The sequence below is a fragment of the Xiphophorus maculatus genome, chromosome 20, assembly GCF_002775205.1.
Source record: "Xiphophorus maculatus strain JP 163 A chromosome 20, X_maculatus-5.0-male, whole genome shotgun sequence".
Lineage (NCBI taxonomy): Eukaryota > Metazoa > Chordata > Actinopteri > Cyprinodontiformes > Poeciliidae > Xiphophorus > Xiphophorus maculatus.
The window spans coordinates 19,386,627-19,406,241 of NC_036462.1; the positions used below are offsets into that span (position 1 = coordinate 19,386,627).

Consider the following 19,615-nt stretch of genomic DNA (forward strand, 5'->3'; position numbering starts at 1 on the left):
AAAACAACTATTTTTGATATTGTAATTTCTCCATTATGCAAAGTTTTTAAATAATTTTGTAGGAAAACCATATTGTTATAGTCTGTTTCCTGATTTTCAATAAAAAGGTCATAACACAAGATGGCAGTGTGAAGCAACATATCTGGGCTGGCTGTGTTTTCTACAGCATCAGTCTCTTCAGCCCATTGCCACTAACTACTGAGGTGTTTCTGGATGGCTTTGTTGGATTTTGATGTCGTATTACAAATGGTGTTTCTGCATAGCAAAAATAAAAAATTTTGAATAATCAAACTGTTAAAAGTGTAACTTAAATGCGATGCTCAAGGTTTGACTTTCCTCTCCTTCCAACTTCTTTTCAAAGAACTCTTTCAACCATCATCACTCAAAGTGACCAATATAGGGTTGACAAGTCAAACTTATTTTGTCATAGAAAGTTGTAAAGCATTGAACACAAACCATAGATTTAGCATTGTTGAGCTTATTGTGCAGATTTTCCATCAAACAGTTATTTTTCTGGAATGCACCTCATTATACCATGTACAGAAATCACAAGCAGAAACAAACAAATTTTACTATTTATAAAAAACACATTTTATTTACATAAATTACAAGAAAAGCACAAACTGGTCCACTATATTCTACATTAAAAACGTCTTGAATATATTACATTGAACAGATTTACTATAATTTACTCCATTGTTGCAAGTAGAATCTCCAAAAAACAAGAGCTATAATTTCCTTTATTGGCATCTCCAAAACTGCTACGAGTCAAAGAACAAAATGACATAATTGGGACATTTGTACTCACAGCACTCTGAGGACAACAAAGTCAGGATGGTCGCCTGCGTGACCCTGTCTGTATCTGAGACACCTGATTGAGGACTAGGGATTATATTACTCTGTTTACAAAAAAAATATGTATAAATAAACCTTGATCTTTACAAGGAGGACGTTGTGGAGTCCACCACCTCTCGTCCGTTACAAACTGTTGGAACAACATTAGAGGCTGACGCTGCAAAACAAAAAAAAAAGATTTACGATTTTTGTTACAGAACAATAATTATTCAGCTAATGTATGCAGCATTTGATAAATCCCTCTAGTGTTCAGTTGTTTTATTTAGATACCAGCCTAAGCTGACTTGCTTTGAATCAGCTAAACAGGTAGTCCAGCATTAATCTGAGAAACCCAGAATAATTTCCAAAAGGCCCAGAGTTGCTCTGGGTGTGTTACTGTGGACTCAAATGCAAGAATCTGCTTAATCTGGTAAAGTTTACCAAAATCACACAGGAGACAGCAAACATGGAAACAAAGGTGCTCTAACCAGATGAGATCAAACCTGAAATTTCTGGCCTACAATCAGACTGAATACCTGGCACACTTTCCAGTTTTGTATTGAGTTATTTATTTTTGAAAAGTATTCTTTCTTTTCCTCCTTTTTACAATTATATGCTACTTTATGTATGTTTGTCACAGAAAATGCCACAGAACTACATTGAAACTTCTAATTGTGATGTGACACTACAGGAAAAGTTTCTAGGGGTCTGAACACTTTTTCAACATTAACAATCAAGAAAATCACTCGTCTCCCAAATGAGCTGGAAGTTTAGCAACTCAATTAATTTACATTCAGTGGAATGTATCACAATAATTAACATTAATATCAAGTTAATATTCTGAAATTATGTAAAACCAGATATCTCATCAGTGTCCCTCTGGCTTTATTTGTGCTTTATTTATGTTCTGACAATTATCTTAAGGAATGAAATGGATTTAAAAAATACACTTTTAGTCATTTAGAACCAACTTTTGCAAGAAAGGTTTAAAAACAACAAACACTTGGCATAATAACCAGATTATCAGTTTTTTGACCAGACTATGGCTGCTGTCTCATCTCGTTTAGCATCTCTTTGTTTTAAATGTATCTTTTTAACATCATAAGACTTGGCTTCTTCATGACTTAGAGAAAGTTCTGAAATCTATTCACACCCAGTGGTCTGAATAACTAAATGCTATTATTACTTATTCTTTTATGACAATACCTTGAGAAAAACTGGAGGTCGGACCGGTGTTGATGCTATAGCGGGTGGTGGCCACTCGGACGTTGCAGACATTCTTCTGAGGTTGAAACAAGATGATGTGGATTTTTGGAGCAAAGAGGCAGCCCAGCACCACAGACCCACTGAGACTGATAGAGATGCACATGGTGGTCATCTGCACCTGCAGGATGAAAAAGGGGAAGAAAAGATTCCCTGCTAAACACCAAAAACTTTGCAGTGTAAATATTTTTGTAGACATTTTTTGCTTCTAACAAACATTTCTTTAATGCAGTAAAAAAAGCCCCACATTAGGAAATCCTTGAGTAAATACGTCTTTTGAATTTTAGAGTCAAAGAAAGGTGAAACTCAGAGAGAAACCTGATGACATCTGTGACGCCGAATAATTATACATTGCAAGTTATACGTTTTATTTGTTTGTCAATCAGCAACTTAACCCTCAGTAATTTTTGCCTCACCTTGCTCACCCTGCTGCTTACACTCAGTCTGCTCCATCATTTCCAACCCCTTCACAGCCTTTTCCTCCCGCCTTAATAAGAGGATACAGCCCAGCATTATACGGTGTGTGGCAAGCGCATTGCTATTTCACAAGAACCACAGCAGGTGTTTGTTATCACCCTGAATGTTAATGCTGATATTAAAATGGTGTGAGCACCAAGTGTAGCGCTGTGCACCAACTGTTCTGCCAGGAGGATAATATCAGGGAAGCAGCAAGTCAACAAAAGCAGTTTTGAACAGATCTAAAACAGAATAGCTTCCCTAGATTTATCACATGGTTTTGTAGGATAATTGCAATAATTTACTTAATTTATAGAAGTATAGTTATTGTTAATAGTAGAAATACTACGAGTTAAATGCTGAAAGTTTTCTATTTTTAATCTATGTGGATTATGTTGAACATTGTTGAATTGGATTGAAGTGCACTGATGTTGGATTTTAATTGAGCCTCTTTACTTTTCACACAGTCTCCTGTGATTAAAAGTGCTGTGTACTGGAGCTGAATAAAGAGCATGTTGGACATTTAAATCAAGGGTCATTCTGGAAACTTGATGTTGGTCTGCATTATCCATTACTGGTTTTGATGTGTCTTTGGGCTCATCATCCTGTTGGGTCACAGAGTTTAACTTTCAACCATTTGGCTGTTAAATTAAGATCAAGTTGAATCATTTGCAGATCTCCTATTTACTCAAAACCTGTTTGTGCAATGCCCTGATACCACTAGCAGGAAAACAAGCCCTCAGCATGACATTACCAACCCCATGTTTCACAAATGTTTCACCCTAACCACTCTAGATTTACAGCTCAACCTTTTTTTATTTGACTATCAACTTTATTTAGAAAGTACTTGGCTTCACACATTAAGTTCTGGCTTAAAGGTTTGAGCAGTGCTTCTCTCTCGATCTGTACTCTCTCCTGCACCCTGCTTCATTGATGGCAGTACCACTGGTGTTCCAGTATCGTTCAGCTTATGATCACCTGCAGCCTTGGTGGTTCCTCAGTTTTTCCTAAACTTTAAATCCCCCTTTGCTCCAGGGCGATAGTTTGGATTTGAAGGTTGAAATTTGAATAAAGTTGAGTTTTTGAACAAGACAATGATGCCAAACCTACATCATTTAGTCATCCTAAATGCCCAGGCTTCTGTACAGTAAATGGCCTGTATATATAATTTACATTTTAAATGGATGAGATAATTAGCTGCTTAACATGATAACATGCTGCTTTTAAAGTTAATTGAAGTTGTATCATCACTCTACAATGAAAAAGAATGGTTCAAATGCATTAAAAGCTGCTGAAGACTGTATTTAAACTTCTGACTGTTGCTATTACTATTACTGCTGCTGCTGCTCAATGAAACTGTTTAGAAAGGTTGAGGGTCATAGCTTTTATGCATTATTTTCAATTACTATTTATGTATAGTCGTTTATGATCTTGCTGCAATTCTTCTCTTTTTTGTCAGGAAGCAAGTTTATGTTACACCCATTATAAAATAAAAAAATGCATCTCCTAAATTCAGTTGTATCCCAAGCTAAAGAAAAAGTTTCTCCTCTCTGAAGTTAAAAGAAAGGGTCTGTTAATTTTTTAGCGACCAAAAATTATTTTAAAGGGTGAGTTTGAGAGGACAAAAGAGGAATTAATTCAAAGTGAATCAGTTTAACTGTTAACCAGAAATTAGTGAACCATCATGCTACAGCTGACAAGAGAACAGCCTGAAATGGGGTTTTGTGTTACCTCTCTCTGAGCCAACTTTACCTTCTCTTTTCTAGAAACATAATCAAAACACACGCTGCTGTTTTAGACTAAAAGGCTACCTGTGGAGGAAGGTGTTGGTTTATTTGTCCCAAATTGTTAAATTATTGGTTGGTTTCCCACTTTGGATCCTTGTAAAATCAAATTGCATATGAAGTAGGAAAGTGTTCTTTAAAAAAAAAAAAAATCAATGATTGACATTGAGCAAGTTAAGATAAAACTTAAACAAGATAAATATATAAAGTGTTTGGTTGATTAATCTTTGGACCAATTGATGAGGAAGAAAATATTAATGGATTCTTTTCCATGTCTTTTCTCTGTGTCTGTCTGAGTCACAGCTTAAATGCAAACAGGAGCCGACAGCGTCTTGGAGAGAGCATGCCACAGGCCTGTCAATCCGCTACAGGCAGAATTTGAGAAATTGGAGACCTTGTTGCACCAAGCAGCTAATAAGAGAAATTATTTATTTGTATTTCTTTCTTCAACCAGCAAAGAGACATCAACTCATAAACAACCAACCTTGTTCATGAAAACTCTGCCCAGCTGGTAACTACACTTCTCTGCTCAAGGTTTCCAACAGCAAAGCCTTTCAAGGACGAAATCAAGCTTACAATTAAAGTTTAATATATCAACCACAATTTACATTTATAATTATGAGTCATTTATATTTATAGCCATGAGTAACTACAAACTAATTATAGATCAATTAAAACTCAAAATCATAAAACAGACATTCATATATAATGACACTTTGACATGTACCAACAGGCATTTAGATAAACAACAAGTTAAAGTACAATAACAAAAAACCCTCTTATATCATGAAGGTTTCTGGATATGATTAGTGTGTTAAAGGGGAAATTTTACTAGATTTACAGCAATCAATGTGCCATTCATGGCTCTGGAGATTGCATTTAGCATTGTTTACTATTTCTTGGCTGACTGCAATCTAATCTGTATTTGTTATTGAGCTGAAGATTTCCACTGGGGTGTGACAACAATCTGAGTAGGGTTGTAAAACCAGGAGAAAACTGGTAACGTGTCACTGCTTGTAAAAACTAGAGGCACTCCGCCAACTCAGTTGCTTCAGTAATTATTCATCAGTCAAAGAGGAGTTTTGCATCCACCTAATGAGTCCATTCAAGCTGTGAATTACGTTGCCTAAAGGGGCCAGAGGAAAGGTTCCTCTGAGCATCCCTGAAGTCCCAGGATAGAGGGAGCACAGCTGGGACTCAGCACCCCAGTCTTTCACACTCCATTCCACACAGCTACACACAGGGACATACAGAGACATTCAGTTCCCATTTAGCCTTCATGGTCTTGCCTGCCTTTTTCGTGTTTCTGCAGAGGCAGATGTGTCAGGAGGCTCCTTCCCTTTTCTCTCTCTCCTGTTTCTCTTTCATTACGTGCTGGTGAGATCCCAGAGGGGTAATCTCTCACAACTAAGGACAGAACTTCTACCAATTCAGTTTATCTCTCTATGCCTGCAGATAGCCATCGCCCATTCAGCAACACACTTATGTATTTATCAATTTATCTGTTTGTGTGTGTGTCTAAAAAAAACATCTGAACACTAATTAAACCTTGATTTCTGAGTCAGATACGACTCGAAAGCTAAGAATTTTTTCATTAACAAAAACATTCTAGTATGGACCAGAACATTATAAAGGAAAGGTCAGAATATTTTAAGTAAGGTTAATCTTAAAGGTAGCAGCTTATACCATACCTACAATAGGTAACTCTCTTGACTTTTTCTTTAATTATAGTGTTTCCAAATTAGGTAGTGCAGGAGACTGAAATTTTGTATAGAAACACTTTTTTAATGACCCTTTAACCTGTTGCCAGGTTTCCTTTCTGTTGTTATTGTCAGATAAGACTATTAACTATCACATTACCATTAGTGTGTGGATGTGTGGGTGAATGGCTGGATGTAGTGTGAAGCTTTTTGGAGTCTCTTGGACTAGATAAAGGGCCAAACAACTACAGGGCATTTACTATTTGTAGAAGGCCACCAACAATCTTCCTATGTAAAACACATGCATTCAGTGGTTTTACTGAATGCATGTGGTTTTACTGTTTGATCATCTAAAGTGTTGTACAATATGGAGGGTCAGTTCAGTTCAGGCGGTTTTCAATTCAGCTAAAAAGAACAAATTTTAGAGTTGACAAAAGGTTGCTCCAAGTTAGTGGATCTTTCTTTGAAAAACAATTAAAGTGGTGCATAACTTTGAATTTTAATTTTAAAAAAGCCAACATTACTACTTTTATTTTATGTCACAGAGTTGAGTTTTAGTGCTTGAAGTGTCATCTTTAAAATTTAAAGGGGCACAACTAAGCAGCATATTTTATTTTCTAAATAGTTGGAATTATAATGGCTCAGTCAAAGTGAAGCTCTAATCTGATAGAATTTATTTCAGGAGAGGCTGTTTGGGCGTTTGACATATCCTCCATTTACAGAATATTGCATACATGTTTTAATAGGATTTTGTATAGTTTAGGAATTTGAAGCCTGTTAATTAAGAGTATTATTGTGGGGCTAATTGGTGCGTTTGTATCCTGCTTGTTAGGTTTTCTCCGGTCTGGGTTTCTGAGTTCAACACACTTCACCACAATCCCCAGTCAAGACATTCTGAGCAGACAGGCTTTAAGCAAGCACTGCACCGATGCATATAAAATACAATTTCCAGCACAGAGGAAGTCATTATCTACAAGGATGTATTCCACTCAGATTTTAAGAGCCCTAAACCATCTGAACAAATAATTTAAATGGTAACCACAGCACTTGCTGAATGCAATGCAAAAAATATGTTATCTTAGAAGAAAGAGACCATGTGAATGTTCATATGACCTAATTTAACTTACCCTGTAGTCGCTGGCAGTGACATAGAAAATGGGTTGAAAGGCCAGCCAGATGATGCAGGTGGTGTACATGGTAAACCCAATGAACTTGGCCTCGTTGAAGTTTTCCGGACATTTTCGGGTCTTGAAGGCGTAGACTGTGCAGAGGATGATGAGTATGCAGTTGTAGGTGAGCGACAGAAGCATGCTGGAGTCTTTGCTGTTACACTTAAGAGTAACTATGTCTCTCTTCTCCGGGCTCATTTCCTTTCTCACACCTGGGGCCTCTACCAACATCCACACCACCACCACCACCAGCTGGCAGGAGATCAGAGCCCCACAAATGGCAACCTGGGAGGCTGGGCTGATAAAGCGAGGCCTCTGGGCACCATCCTTCACTCCACTGAAAATCCGAGCAATGCGATTGGTCTTGGTAAGGAGCGCTGAGTAGCATACAGCAAATGAGGTGCCTAAACCTAACCGGCGCAGCGTGCATACTACTGTGGAAGGCTTGGCAATGTAGATGAATGTCATGCTATAGCACATCAGCACTCCCAGCAGAAGAATATAGGTGAGCTCACGTCCACTGGCCTTTACTACAGGTGTCTCATTGTTTTTAAGAAAGAGCCCAATGACAAATAGTGTACTCATCATTCCTAGACAGGAAATAGTGACAGGTCCAATGGCCCAGGCATCTTCCCACCGAATGTACTCCTCAGGTAAGTCGTAACAGCCTGTGAGATTGGCCAGAGGCCACTCTCCGAACCTACAGTCAGCACAGGTAAACTCGTCCTGAAGATACTGGTATGGCTGGCAGGGGATACATATCCAGCAGCACACGTCCCCAGGTTGCATGCTTTTTATCTCATTCTTCCTGCAGGGGTCGCTACACTGGGATGTGGGCACAACATGGCCAGACCAGGGAATCAGGTTGGTGTTTAAGGTCAGGTTTTGCGCCCAGTATCCAACGTTGCGGTAGACATAGCGCCCACCCTCTTTATGGTAGTGGAAAATGTTGTAGCACCCAACGCTGTCTCCAAAGGCATCAAAACGAACTACATTCTCTGTGTCGGGGGGACGAAAGGGTGCTGAAAGGAAACAGAAAAGAGGATGGACAAAACGTGTTAGGCTGTTGCACAAAGAATAACAAGCAGAGCACAAAAACAAACACAAACCAGGAGTCAGTCACAAAGAATACTTAATTTAAAGAGGTTTAGGACACATTGTAGAGCATGTACCATTTCTAATTAGAATTTGTCATCATTTAAATGTAGCATAGCTTCTTACTGAGACAGAACATATTGTAGGTGCTCTCACATATGTCAAAGTACTGCTATTCAACAGCACACAAGGTTTCTTTGTCAGTTTTTGAATACCTTTTAAAATATAGAACATTATTATTTATATAAACAATAGTTATACTGACAACTGCTTCCTATCTATATGATTTATTTTTCTTTTATCTTCTCTGACTTGGCTAGAAGCATGTTACATCATATTTGATAATATTGATAGAGTAAATGTGTTTATGCTCAGTTTTTTCTTCACAAACACATAATTTATTTTCTCACTAAAGTTCTGTCTGTTTTCCAACTTTTAGCAAAAAAGAAAAAAAGGGGTTATTCTAGTACACTTTGTTACTTCAATATGTTGGGTTTCAACCTTTAAATAAAATAAAGAGAAAAAAAATCTGGATTTTATTTGTGTTAAGCAAGTCCCTTTTCCAATTACTCCGTCATTCATTCTATAAGCACATTTTATATAAATATGGAGACTGTGCTTTTGCATCCTTGCCCAGATGCTTGACTTGACATAAGGTACATCTCTTCATCTGCTGAAACCATCTGCAAACATTTGAGACCATATTGTATGTTTACAGATTCACCTATTGCAGATGATTCATGAGCTGATTTAAGCTAGGAATGACTCATAGCTTGCCAAAAAGTCCAGCAAAACTACACTTAGTTCGACTTTATGGCATGCCTGAAACTTTTTTGTCTAACAGACTTTTCTGAAATACCTTCAAATTTGACAAACTGTAGAAAACATGGACATGTGACTATTGCAAATGATAGATCTTGAATGAATGTAAAGTTACAACTGGAATCACTATTTTAGTACTAATATTTGCAATATTTAAGGCATAGTTATAGCTGCTAGGACGACACACAATGTTAAGGGGTCACTTTTTGTAAACTCGTGTTTACATCACACTTATGTTTTTTAATTTAATACATATACAGAGCTTAGTGGTCCACCTGTTTTTTCCTTAGAGTGCTGTGATACCACTTGGGGCTGACTAATTTAAGGGCTTTAATCCACTTCAAAGCCTCTAGATAGTCAAATCCTCTGGGTATGTTTTTTTTTTCCTTCTTTTTTTAGAAAATGTGAAGAGCAGAAAAGCACAGCTGGATAAGAGCACACTACCCCCTCCTTTATTTTTCATCACTGAAAATGTCAGTATTTCCATAAATCGAAGGATAACCCAAAGCCCTCATAAAAGTGAGAGCATTTGAATAGGTAAAATTATCATTTTCAATGTGTGGAGGAGCCGAAGCAGAAGCAGTTACAAGTTTTTTTTTTGCTTGTCTATAAAAATATGAAAACAAGCGCTGATTTTTTATGCGTCTGAGACGTTCAATTGAAGGCTTCTGTTCAGATGCATAAACAAACACCACCATTAGGGAATAGAGAGAAATTGTTTTATCTTTTCTAACTAAATTATTACAAAACTGATCTGCAGCAGCAGTGGAGGAATATGTATAATCCGCTTGCCACTAAATCAATATTTCATATAAAATTGGTGCAATTAATAAACTGCTTTAATCTAATTTGGCATGTGCAAATTGGATATGGAAAGATTAAACTGTCCTACATTGAGGCTTAATACACAAAGGAGTAAGCCAGATGTTAGAATAACTAAACATAATTAAGCTTCCTCAAAACTTTGCAAAACACAACAGATATTAAACCCAAACTCAAAAAATTTATAGTACTTTGAAAACATGTTTTGAATAACTTTCAGTTTTTCTTTGAACTTATTTGGATGAACTTGATTTCTTTGAAACCAGGAAAGAAAACCCAACAGGGCCTAAAAATGCACCATCCTTCAGGTAATTAATTATCTGTTATCTGAAAATAACATTTTAGAATTCAATTGTTGGTTCCAAAATACTATCTTATGTCAAACTGAGTTTTATTTGGCTTTTTTTTAATGTTTCCAGTATAAAACATTTCTAGAGAATTGTATTTTTATGGCGGGTTGCTATAAAAAAGCGCCTAAATGTCCAATTTTGAGGTGAAGGTGACGTTCAAACAAAAAACATCTCTGACAATTGTCTGGAAGACTTCTAAAGACATGAGAAGTATTGCCTTGCACCACTTTACAAGACGAAGAAAGTCTAGCAGGTCAAAAGAAAAATGTAAAATTTGAAGAATAATTTTGCACATTGATTCAGCATAACATTACGACCACTGACAGGTGAAGTGAATAACCCAAACTATTTCTTGGGAATTGTATCTGTTGCTTCAAAGATGGTATGTTGCAAGGAAACATTTTGTCCTTGAAGTTGCTGTAGAAGCAAGAAAAATAAACAGAAAATAAAGGCTTAAACTATTGAGTCAGAGCATTTCCAGAACTTTTGTGGAGTGTTCCCAGTCTGCAGATCTAAGTGTCCATCAAAAGTGGTCCGAGAAAGGAAGAGTGGTGAACCAGTGACAGGGAAACGGGAGCAGAGGCTGGCCAGCTCCATCTAATAGAAAAGCTTCTACAGTTCAAACTGTTAAGCAAGTAAAAGTTGGTTCTAATAGAAAGGTGTAAGAATAGGCAATGAATTGCAGATTGTTACATAAGAGCCTACATAGCTGCACAGCTGTCAGGGTGCCCATTCTTATCGCTGTCCACTGCCAAAAGAACCAACACTGGACATGTGAACATCAGAATCGGACCCTTGGGCAATGTAAGAATGTGGTCTGTTCTGATGAATCATGTTTTCTGTAACATTATTTGGATAACCTCAGGCATATGCATCACTTACAGGAAGGAGTAAAGCGGTGGAGACAGAATGTTGAGTGCTGTCATCTGTATGGATGTCACTTTGATGTATACTACCTACCTAAGCTATATTGTAGACAATGAACACCCAGTCATGGAAACAGCATTTTCAGATGACTCTAGCTTCTTTCGGCAGAATAATACACCTAACAACAAGGTTCACAAAGAGTTTTAGGAGTCTATTGCAATGGGCTATAGACTCATGGAGGTACAAACATGTCCAGTCCATGGAGCTACACTGCAATTTAAAAGATCATAACTTAAAGGATACCTCAACAGATTAGGGTTGTGTGGGCAATAACAACCCTTTTGAGGTGTATCCCCATACAGGGGGCAAAGACACTATTAGGAAGAAGTCACAATGCTATGCAATGTTGATGCTAACTGAGCATAAACATGAACTAACTTGTGTCTTGGGCATTTTTTACTCTAATTGTTTAAATAAAAATTGTACTTACCATCAAACTTGACTTTCAAGATGTAGTCCCTGTAAAACTTGCGTCCATTTCCTGGTTTGAGAGCATCACACACCTTGGTGTAGTTTGGGCACAAGGCCTGCCTCATGTTGTGCAAGGCAGTAGCCATGGCGTACACAGCATTCACTACAAACATGATCTTAGATTCTGGCTGAAATGGAACTTCGTGGAGTGAGTGTTTTCCACAAACCAGATCATGGAGACTGCACTGGAACTGGTTTTCCCAAAATTCCCTGAACCAAGGATTTCTGGTGTTGTTATATGGATGCAGAGAAGTGAAGTATTGGTTGAAGTTGGGGATTTGATAAGAAGCCAGTTCAATAGTGAACGCCCCATCTGCCACAGCTTCACTTCCTCTCACCACGCTCTCCTGCGACCCCCAGCCATCACTGGCCACCCAGGTGAAGGTGACGTTCATCCGATTAGCTGCCACCAGCAGTTCCCGGGCATCTTCACTGCGGGTGAACAAGATGACCACTTTGGCGTTGGACTTCTGCTGAAGGGACCGGATGACGTTCTCATAACTCCAGCGGCTCATCGATCGGCTCACCTTGGCTGATGTGGCAATGCAAATCTGTCGAGCGCGCGCCTCCTGCTGAAAGGCGTCGATACCAGTCTCACCATAGTCACCTTCAGAGGCCACAGTCGATACGTAGGTCCAGTTAAAGTAACGCAGGATTTCTGCCATGGCCTTGGCCTGGTAGAAGTCGGGGGGCACTGTGCGAGCGAAGTAGTCATAGCGAGACTTGTCACTCAGCTTGGCACTTGTAGAAGCGTAGCTGATTTGGGGGATTTGAAAAAGTCGCAGGAGATTTGCAACCTGTAATAAAGAGAGAGCACATTAAACAATGATTACGTTTATACCAACCTTTGCACAGTTTAGATAAATCTTGTTAATTAACAATGCTACAGCACCTTGTAAAGATATTGGCCTTCTCCACATTTTTGCATAGGCTACTACAACTCAAAAGTCTAATTTATTTGATTGGTAGTTTATATGATAACACCCAAATATCCACATAGAGATGGATATTTGTGAATATGATGTGTTTCTCAGTTTTTATTTTCACCAAAAAAAATCTGAAAAGTGAATATTTTTACAAAGTATTATCATTATACATAATTTTACATTGATGCGTAATGATAGCTCAGGAACATGGTGATTACTTCTGAAATTTGTTGTTGCCCATCTGTAAATATATAATAAGGAGTAAGGACTGCATGCCTTTGCCCTGTTGAAAATCAGTTTCACTACATTTTGTTTCTTCACTATTCCTCTGCTGGATCCTTGAGCAACTCACCCCCTGCTGACCAAGAGTTCAGCTCCTTTACAATGGTTTGTTCAGTTTCTCCTTTGTGACCAGTAATGTTTGACAAAGATGCCATAAAATGTACCTTGCAAAAAGGTGTGTGACCACATGGTGTTATACAAAAGAATATATATATATTTCCAAGGTTTTTACTTTGCTTTAGAAAGAAGAAAAGACAGAGGCCGGGATTACAGTTGAGGACAGAGTTTAGGGGATTGAAAAGGATTCAATCTATCAAAGAATCCTGAAACTTTTTCTTTTTTTGAGAGCTTTTGTCAGTGTTGTGACACAGTGTATGGGACGGAGAAGAAACTGCACATTAGTTTTTGCTTCAGGCACTTTTTTGGATGCCTAAGGGGAGCCAGACTCATAAATTCAAAAGAACACCAACTTATGGTTTAGCTAAAGTCGACTCTCCGAGAAGCACACTTTAAAGAACACATCTTGAATGCCAATGACTTATTTCAAAGAGGGTTCAGAAGGAAATTCACATTCGAAGAGTATTTGCATTTCAGATTTATGTTGTGTATTCACCAAATAAATTTTAGCCTATAATTATGAGTAAGACAGGAGAAATGTTGACAGTTGCAACTTTAATCTACAGTTATGTAAAAAATAAAAACCAGAAAACATAATCTTCAAGTGATTTGAAAAACTGTAGGTTTTGTGTGAAGCACTTTGAACTGCCTTGTTGCTGAAATCTGCTATACAAATAAATTTGAGTTGACTTGACTCGTTAATGCCGCTGTCACTCAGCTGATTCTGGAATGCCTTTCAGCTTATTTTGAACTTTACACCGACAAAATATTGAGCAGTCTCAGCTCAGTCTGCATCAATTACCAAAGAGGAGCAACGCTAGCTACAAAAGCACATCAGCTTAGCTGCAATTTGGGTTGACAGTGGTGTGGGAAAAGAGTGACGACACACATTTGCAACATTTAATTATTTTTGCAATGAAGTATTTTAAGATCAAGTTTATTAGACAGATCAGTGAAACACATGACTGATTATTTCAAATGAGTTCAAAAGTTTATTTCCCCCCTGAGCGTTTTAGGTCAGCTGGAGAAAGGCTGGCTGCACAGACAGCATAATAATTACTTTTTACATGTGACAGTTATTGTCTTTCCTTAAACTACTTTGACAGCCTTTCTAAACTTGTGAAGCGGCGTCTGGAGGCAGCATGCTCACTCTTTCACAAAGAAATCAGACTGTAATCAAAAGTGGCAAGTGACATTAACACTGATTACTTTGTTCATTATCAGATTACTCAAACCTTTATGAAGACTCACAAAACCAATTTCTGTTCTTATAGCTTCTAATGAGTTTTTTCCCATAATCATCTTATGACAGTAAATTAATATCTCCCAGTGTAATGTGATGGAAAGCACCCTTCTCAATTATTGGCAGCCCTGATACAGATGTGCATAAAAACGTTACGTAATGAAAACTTGTTGACACTTTTTCTGTAACAGTGGAAATTTGATACAGATTTTACTTTCTTGTAGCCGTTTCTAACCTGTGAAGAAAAAAACACATCCACTTTACTAAAATGCTCTCTTGTCATTCCCATTTTGAAGCACTGCAAGGTGATATGTCCATCTTTCTCTTCTGTATTTCCATTGGAAACATGAAGTTATTGATCACTTACTAAACATTTGTAAACATGCTGATCAGTATAACAAAAACAATATTTTCAGTTAAATGTATGTTATAGCTGTTAAAAGGTACTGGTGATTTTTTTTAAAGCAATTATTTTTACCCTGAGATTGGTTCCCAAGTTTTAGATAATAAGATTGTAATTATCGGTGTAATTATTTTAAAGTCTTTTTTTCTTACACATCTTTATGAAGCTCTTATTTTCTGATTTTTCTTTTTCTCTGGTGCAGTTTTAAGCTTGTGAACAACATCAGCTTAGTAATAAACAAAAATCCAGTAAGATGAGATTGAGAACCAACCAATCTTACTATAAAGAAATGTTTCTACGGATGAAAACATTTGCACATATTTGTGGTTTGAAAGGTGGCGTAAATAAGTGTAGCCATGTTAGGCACACATCAATCTGAATAATTTAGGAAACTTTGTCTGCATTTTTTGATTGATATAATTTAGAAATTACATTTCTTCAACAGTCAGACATTTATTTAAAGTACTTAATGTTTTTAATCCTTTAGTGTCATTCATTTGTTAGAAGCTAGACAGGTAGAAGGGTAAAGAGAGAAGGGGAAGACATGCAGTATATGGTCAGTAACTGAACCAGGGATAACTCCTCTGAGGACTGGAGCCTCTGCATATGGTTCCGTTTCTTAGTTTATTCTTGCATTTGGATTTATGTCTCTCAGATTATCATCAGGTCTTTTCCCCTGGGTTTGCAGTTTCCTTATGTAGGAAACTGCTTCCTTTTCCGTTATTATTAATCCTCCCTCAGTCTGCCTGTTTGCTCTCCTTCACAGTTATTCTTAATCCCCTGATCGCATCTGCATTGAATAGCTTTCTCCACTTTCTGTCAGCATAATCTCACTCATTTTTATCGTTCGTTTCTGGTTCATCTGTTCTCTGACTCTGCTTTATACTGCTCCTGGTTAGTTTTTTGTTTTTTTTAGCTTTGGCTACCTTCATTGAATGCCATTTTGGATTTGCAGTCGTTACCAGTATCTGATGGTATCAGACTGTTTTATTTCTGTTTTGCATCTGCATACCTTCATTTGGACCTTTCATATCTACTACATTAGTGACACTATGAAATGTATACAATAGTTTCTCTTGGGGTTCGATACAATGTGGTTTTAAGGCATCAATTATTAATAATAACCAAGGAAACATAGATCTATTAACAGGCAGTCCTGGAATTTTAATAGTTAAACAGGCTTAATTAGGAAAATGGTAAAACTTTGAATCATTAGACAATGAAAAAAGGTCAGATCAGATCTGAAAACTTTGTTTTGATGTTGTTGTCCAACAACAGAAGAAGTTTTGTAATTTGTGGCAGTTTTGTTTCACTTTTAGGTCATAAATGTATATTATGTACATCACCAGAGGTGAATTTTAGTAACAGCATGAGTCAAAAAGCTGGATAAGATTGACCAGTTTCCTAGGAGTTTGTCTGTCCCTTGTGTGCGGTATTTTCTGTCAGTGTTTCCATTAACAGAGAAAAGGATTGTGTGGAGGTGTGAAGAATGGTGGCTGTGTTCTTATGTGCTTTAGAGCGTAAACCACTGGGAAAAAAGGTCATATTTCTCTCATTTAACATTCTGTTCAGTGCAGCTTGACTTACGCTGCCAGCGTTGTCAGCACTGAAGCTGAAAAACAGGCACAGTATTGATCAAAACTGCTGTTAAAGAAAGAGGATGAGGACGGCAGTCTCAGAAAAATGTGATTTCTATTAAGATTTTGATAATCATCAAAATGAATCCCTACTGAGATCTGATCAGAAGTAAAGTTTGAGGATTTATTGATTTGTTTTTATGAAAGATGGATTATGGGGTTAAAATTGGATGAAATTTGTCCAATGAGTTGATAGATACCTTACTCAGCTTTAACTTGAAAGAAATGTTGAAGAAGAACGGTAAATGGGCTGAACTTACAAAGCATTTTTACAGTCATACTGACTGCTCAAAGCCCCTTTACACCACAGCCATACACACTTATGAACACACATATTTATACACTGAGATTGGTGGGCAAGTGCTGTTCCCAGGGTAACATCGACATGTGACAGGACAAAGCTGGAATTGAACCTACAACCTTCAAAACATCGGAAGACAACTTCCCTACTCACAGTCACATATACTATACATATACACATATACTACAGTCACCACTACTGATTCATTTTAATGGTTTGACCTACAGAGTAGTTGAAGGAAATAGTGTGACAGGAAGTGGAGAAAGTTTAATAAGTACTACTGCTGTTGAGTTTTTTTCTATAAAGATTTCTTTTTACATTCTAAAGGAACAATATATCTAAACTTTGAACTTTCTTCTTATTTAAGATGTGAAACTGGCTATTTATATTCACTGTGTAAAAGGATATAACATTTTTTCTTCTCACTGTCTGACGTTAAATCTGTAATTATTATGACTATTACGTATTATTTTAAATCTGACAGTGTGACAAAAAAGGTTATCAGTCTTTTTAATAAAGATAAATTAGATTTTAATTATCCTTATTAAAGATTATTATTAAAGATCTGTATATTTTAACAAAATGTTATTTTTAATACACAGTGTAGTGCAACAAAAAGTAAAGAAGCATTTATTTAATAATGGAATGGTCTTTTTAAAGTAAGTGAGGGGTGCTTATGCAGCTCAGCTGTACATTTGATGAGTTGCTGTTCAGTATGAGCAGCAGAGCTCTCTGCAGCTCGACTGACTCTAAGTAGTTTATTAACTGTAACTTTCAGAGTAAGGTATTTTTCAGAAATTATTCACTCCATTGTAAGGATGTTGAGAGCTTTTCAGCAGGAATGTATGTCCAACAATGCCTGAGTGGTTACATTTTTTTGCTCTTTATTAAAGTATAAAAAGATCCAATTCTACTCAGTCTGTGTACTTTGATTTTATGTTTTAAAAAAATGCTGGGTTTTTTGTTGTTGTTTTTTTACCTCTGGCTGTAGGAAAATATTTTCTTTTTTGCTTGTGTTAGTGTATAAAATAATTAATATGTTGGCTTGGATACTTGTACTGTCATAAGTATCTTTTGAACATTTAGAAGTCGTTATTTTAAGGAATCTTTTGGCCAATATTTAGGTTTCACATGAAGTAAAAATTTCATATTTACTCTTTCATTTGAGACACTTCATTGTAGCTGTGGTTTCAAGATTAGGATTGTTGTCCTGCTGTAAAATGAACTGTTACTATAGGTGTTTTATCTGGCTCTAACTGGTTTTCTTTCAGGATTGCGCTGTAATTAGCTCCATCAACCTTACCACCAATTCTGTCCAGCTTCCTTGCCCCTGGATAAGAAAAGGTACCCCCACAGCATCATGCTGCCACCACCATGTTACACTATGAATATTATCTGTTTAAGGAGATGTACAGTGTCCACACAGCATTGGCATGTAGACTAAAAGTTCACAGTATTATGTGGAGACTGTAGAAAACCTTAAACTGTACTTTTATGGTAATTTTTCAACAAATGTCTGTTTCTCTTTCTATAATTTTATAGTAAAATGATTTCGTGCAAACTAAGATAATGCCACTAAATAAAATTATTGTAAATAATACAGTTGTGTGCTGTAAGGTTGTTAAGCCTGGTTTGAAAAAATTTTACTGGATTATATTTGCTTTTCATAAAAATAAGAACTAATGAATAAGCTATAAAAAAGATTTGATTCGGAAAAAAGCCGAACTACTATCATGAAAAAGAAATAAAAATACCTGAGACAATCAGCAAAATTATTAGTGGTCTGCGTACAACATTATTCAATACCAGGATAAGATTTAAAAAATCATTGACCCATGAAGCAGGAATTTTTCAGTGCTTGCAGCACAGTGCGAGTAATTTCTACATGGTTACATTACATAGAGCTCTAATCTTCTTATAAAAGAAACCATGTTCAAAAGGCTGTAAAGCAGTGACAGACAAGACACTGATGCTTATAAGGGAACCTTTAGATCTTTACAAGCGTTACATAAAGAGCCTAATCTCTTCAACCTGCCAAAACTCATCAATGGTATGCTGAAGACTGAGTCTATCATGTGGCAGTGATGGGGATAAACAAGCTGTTGGACATAAAAATATAGAATCCTCCTAAATCGTTCATGTCATCCGGATAGAATTATTATTGCCAAATGTTACAATGTAGAAAATGATCAGCTAACCGGCGATTACAACGCAAAGATTTTCTTTGACTAATCTCTGCTTTGATGACTTCAAAGGAGCAAGAGATACGATTGAAGAGGACAGCAGAAGCTAGAGGAGTAAACCGCACAACATCAGAGAGTGTAGGCCAGGAAAAGGTGGAGATGTACCATGCATAAAGTCATGGTTGGCAGTAAATAGGTTTCTGCTTTTTTTGTGTGTGTTTATCTTTTGCCGTTGCTTCTGCGACCTCTGGACAAAAGCTGCAAGTTATCATCAAAGCTGGGAGAGAGTTTATTTTGTTATTCAAACTGTCATTTTGCTCGAGAAGATTTTTATTGTGTGCTTTTTCAATTGGGCTTTTTCATCTGTCCTCCTTCACCGTTTTGGCTTTACATATTTCTTTATTTTATTATTTTAGATATGTATGCTATTCATCTTGTAGAATAAGTAGAACTTGAGCAGGACAGCTTTCGTATTTAAAGGCTTTTAGGCATGAGGTGACTACCTAATAATGAAGAGGTTTTCCACTCTTTCGCTAGAATTGCCCTAATTTTTAACAGAATAAATCCCAGTGAACATCTGGATTTCTAGTGGCAACCCAGCATCAAATCTTGAAGAAGACAAGTTACTCTGTTCTGTGCACCATAGTTTTTTGGGGGGTTTTCAGTGCTAGTGGGTCATATTTTTTGCGACAGTAGGCAGACAGGAAAAAGGGCGAGGAGAGGGGGGAGGTCATGCGACAAAGGTCGCCGGGAGTCGAACCCACGACGTACGCATCGAGGACTAAGGCCTCCAAACGTGAGGTGTGCTAACCCCCTGCGCCACTACAGCA

General features: G+C 37.1%; 1 protein-coding gene across 1 annotated transcript in view; it reads right to left on the reverse strand.

Moving 5' to 3' along the window:
- Window positions 1-601: 601 nt before the first annotated feature.
- Window positions 602-19,615, reverse strand: part of grm2 (glutamate metabotropic receptor 2) — a 47,592-nt gene continuing 28,578 nt past the window's right edge. The window contains exons 3-6 of the mRNA XM_023324634.1: window positions 11,653-12,490; window positions 7,165-8,228; window positions 2,041-2,218; window positions 602-1,012 (exon numbers count right to left, since the gene is read on the reverse strand). Of these exons, the coding sequence (XP_023180402.1) occupies window positions 939-1,012; window positions 2,041-2,218; window positions 7,165-8,228; window positions 11,653-12,490 (2,154 nt within the window). The 3' untranslated portion in view covers window positions 602-938. The remainder of the gene's footprint in view (window positions 1,013-2,040; window positions 2,219-7,164; window positions 8,229-11,652; window positions 12,491-19,615) is intronic.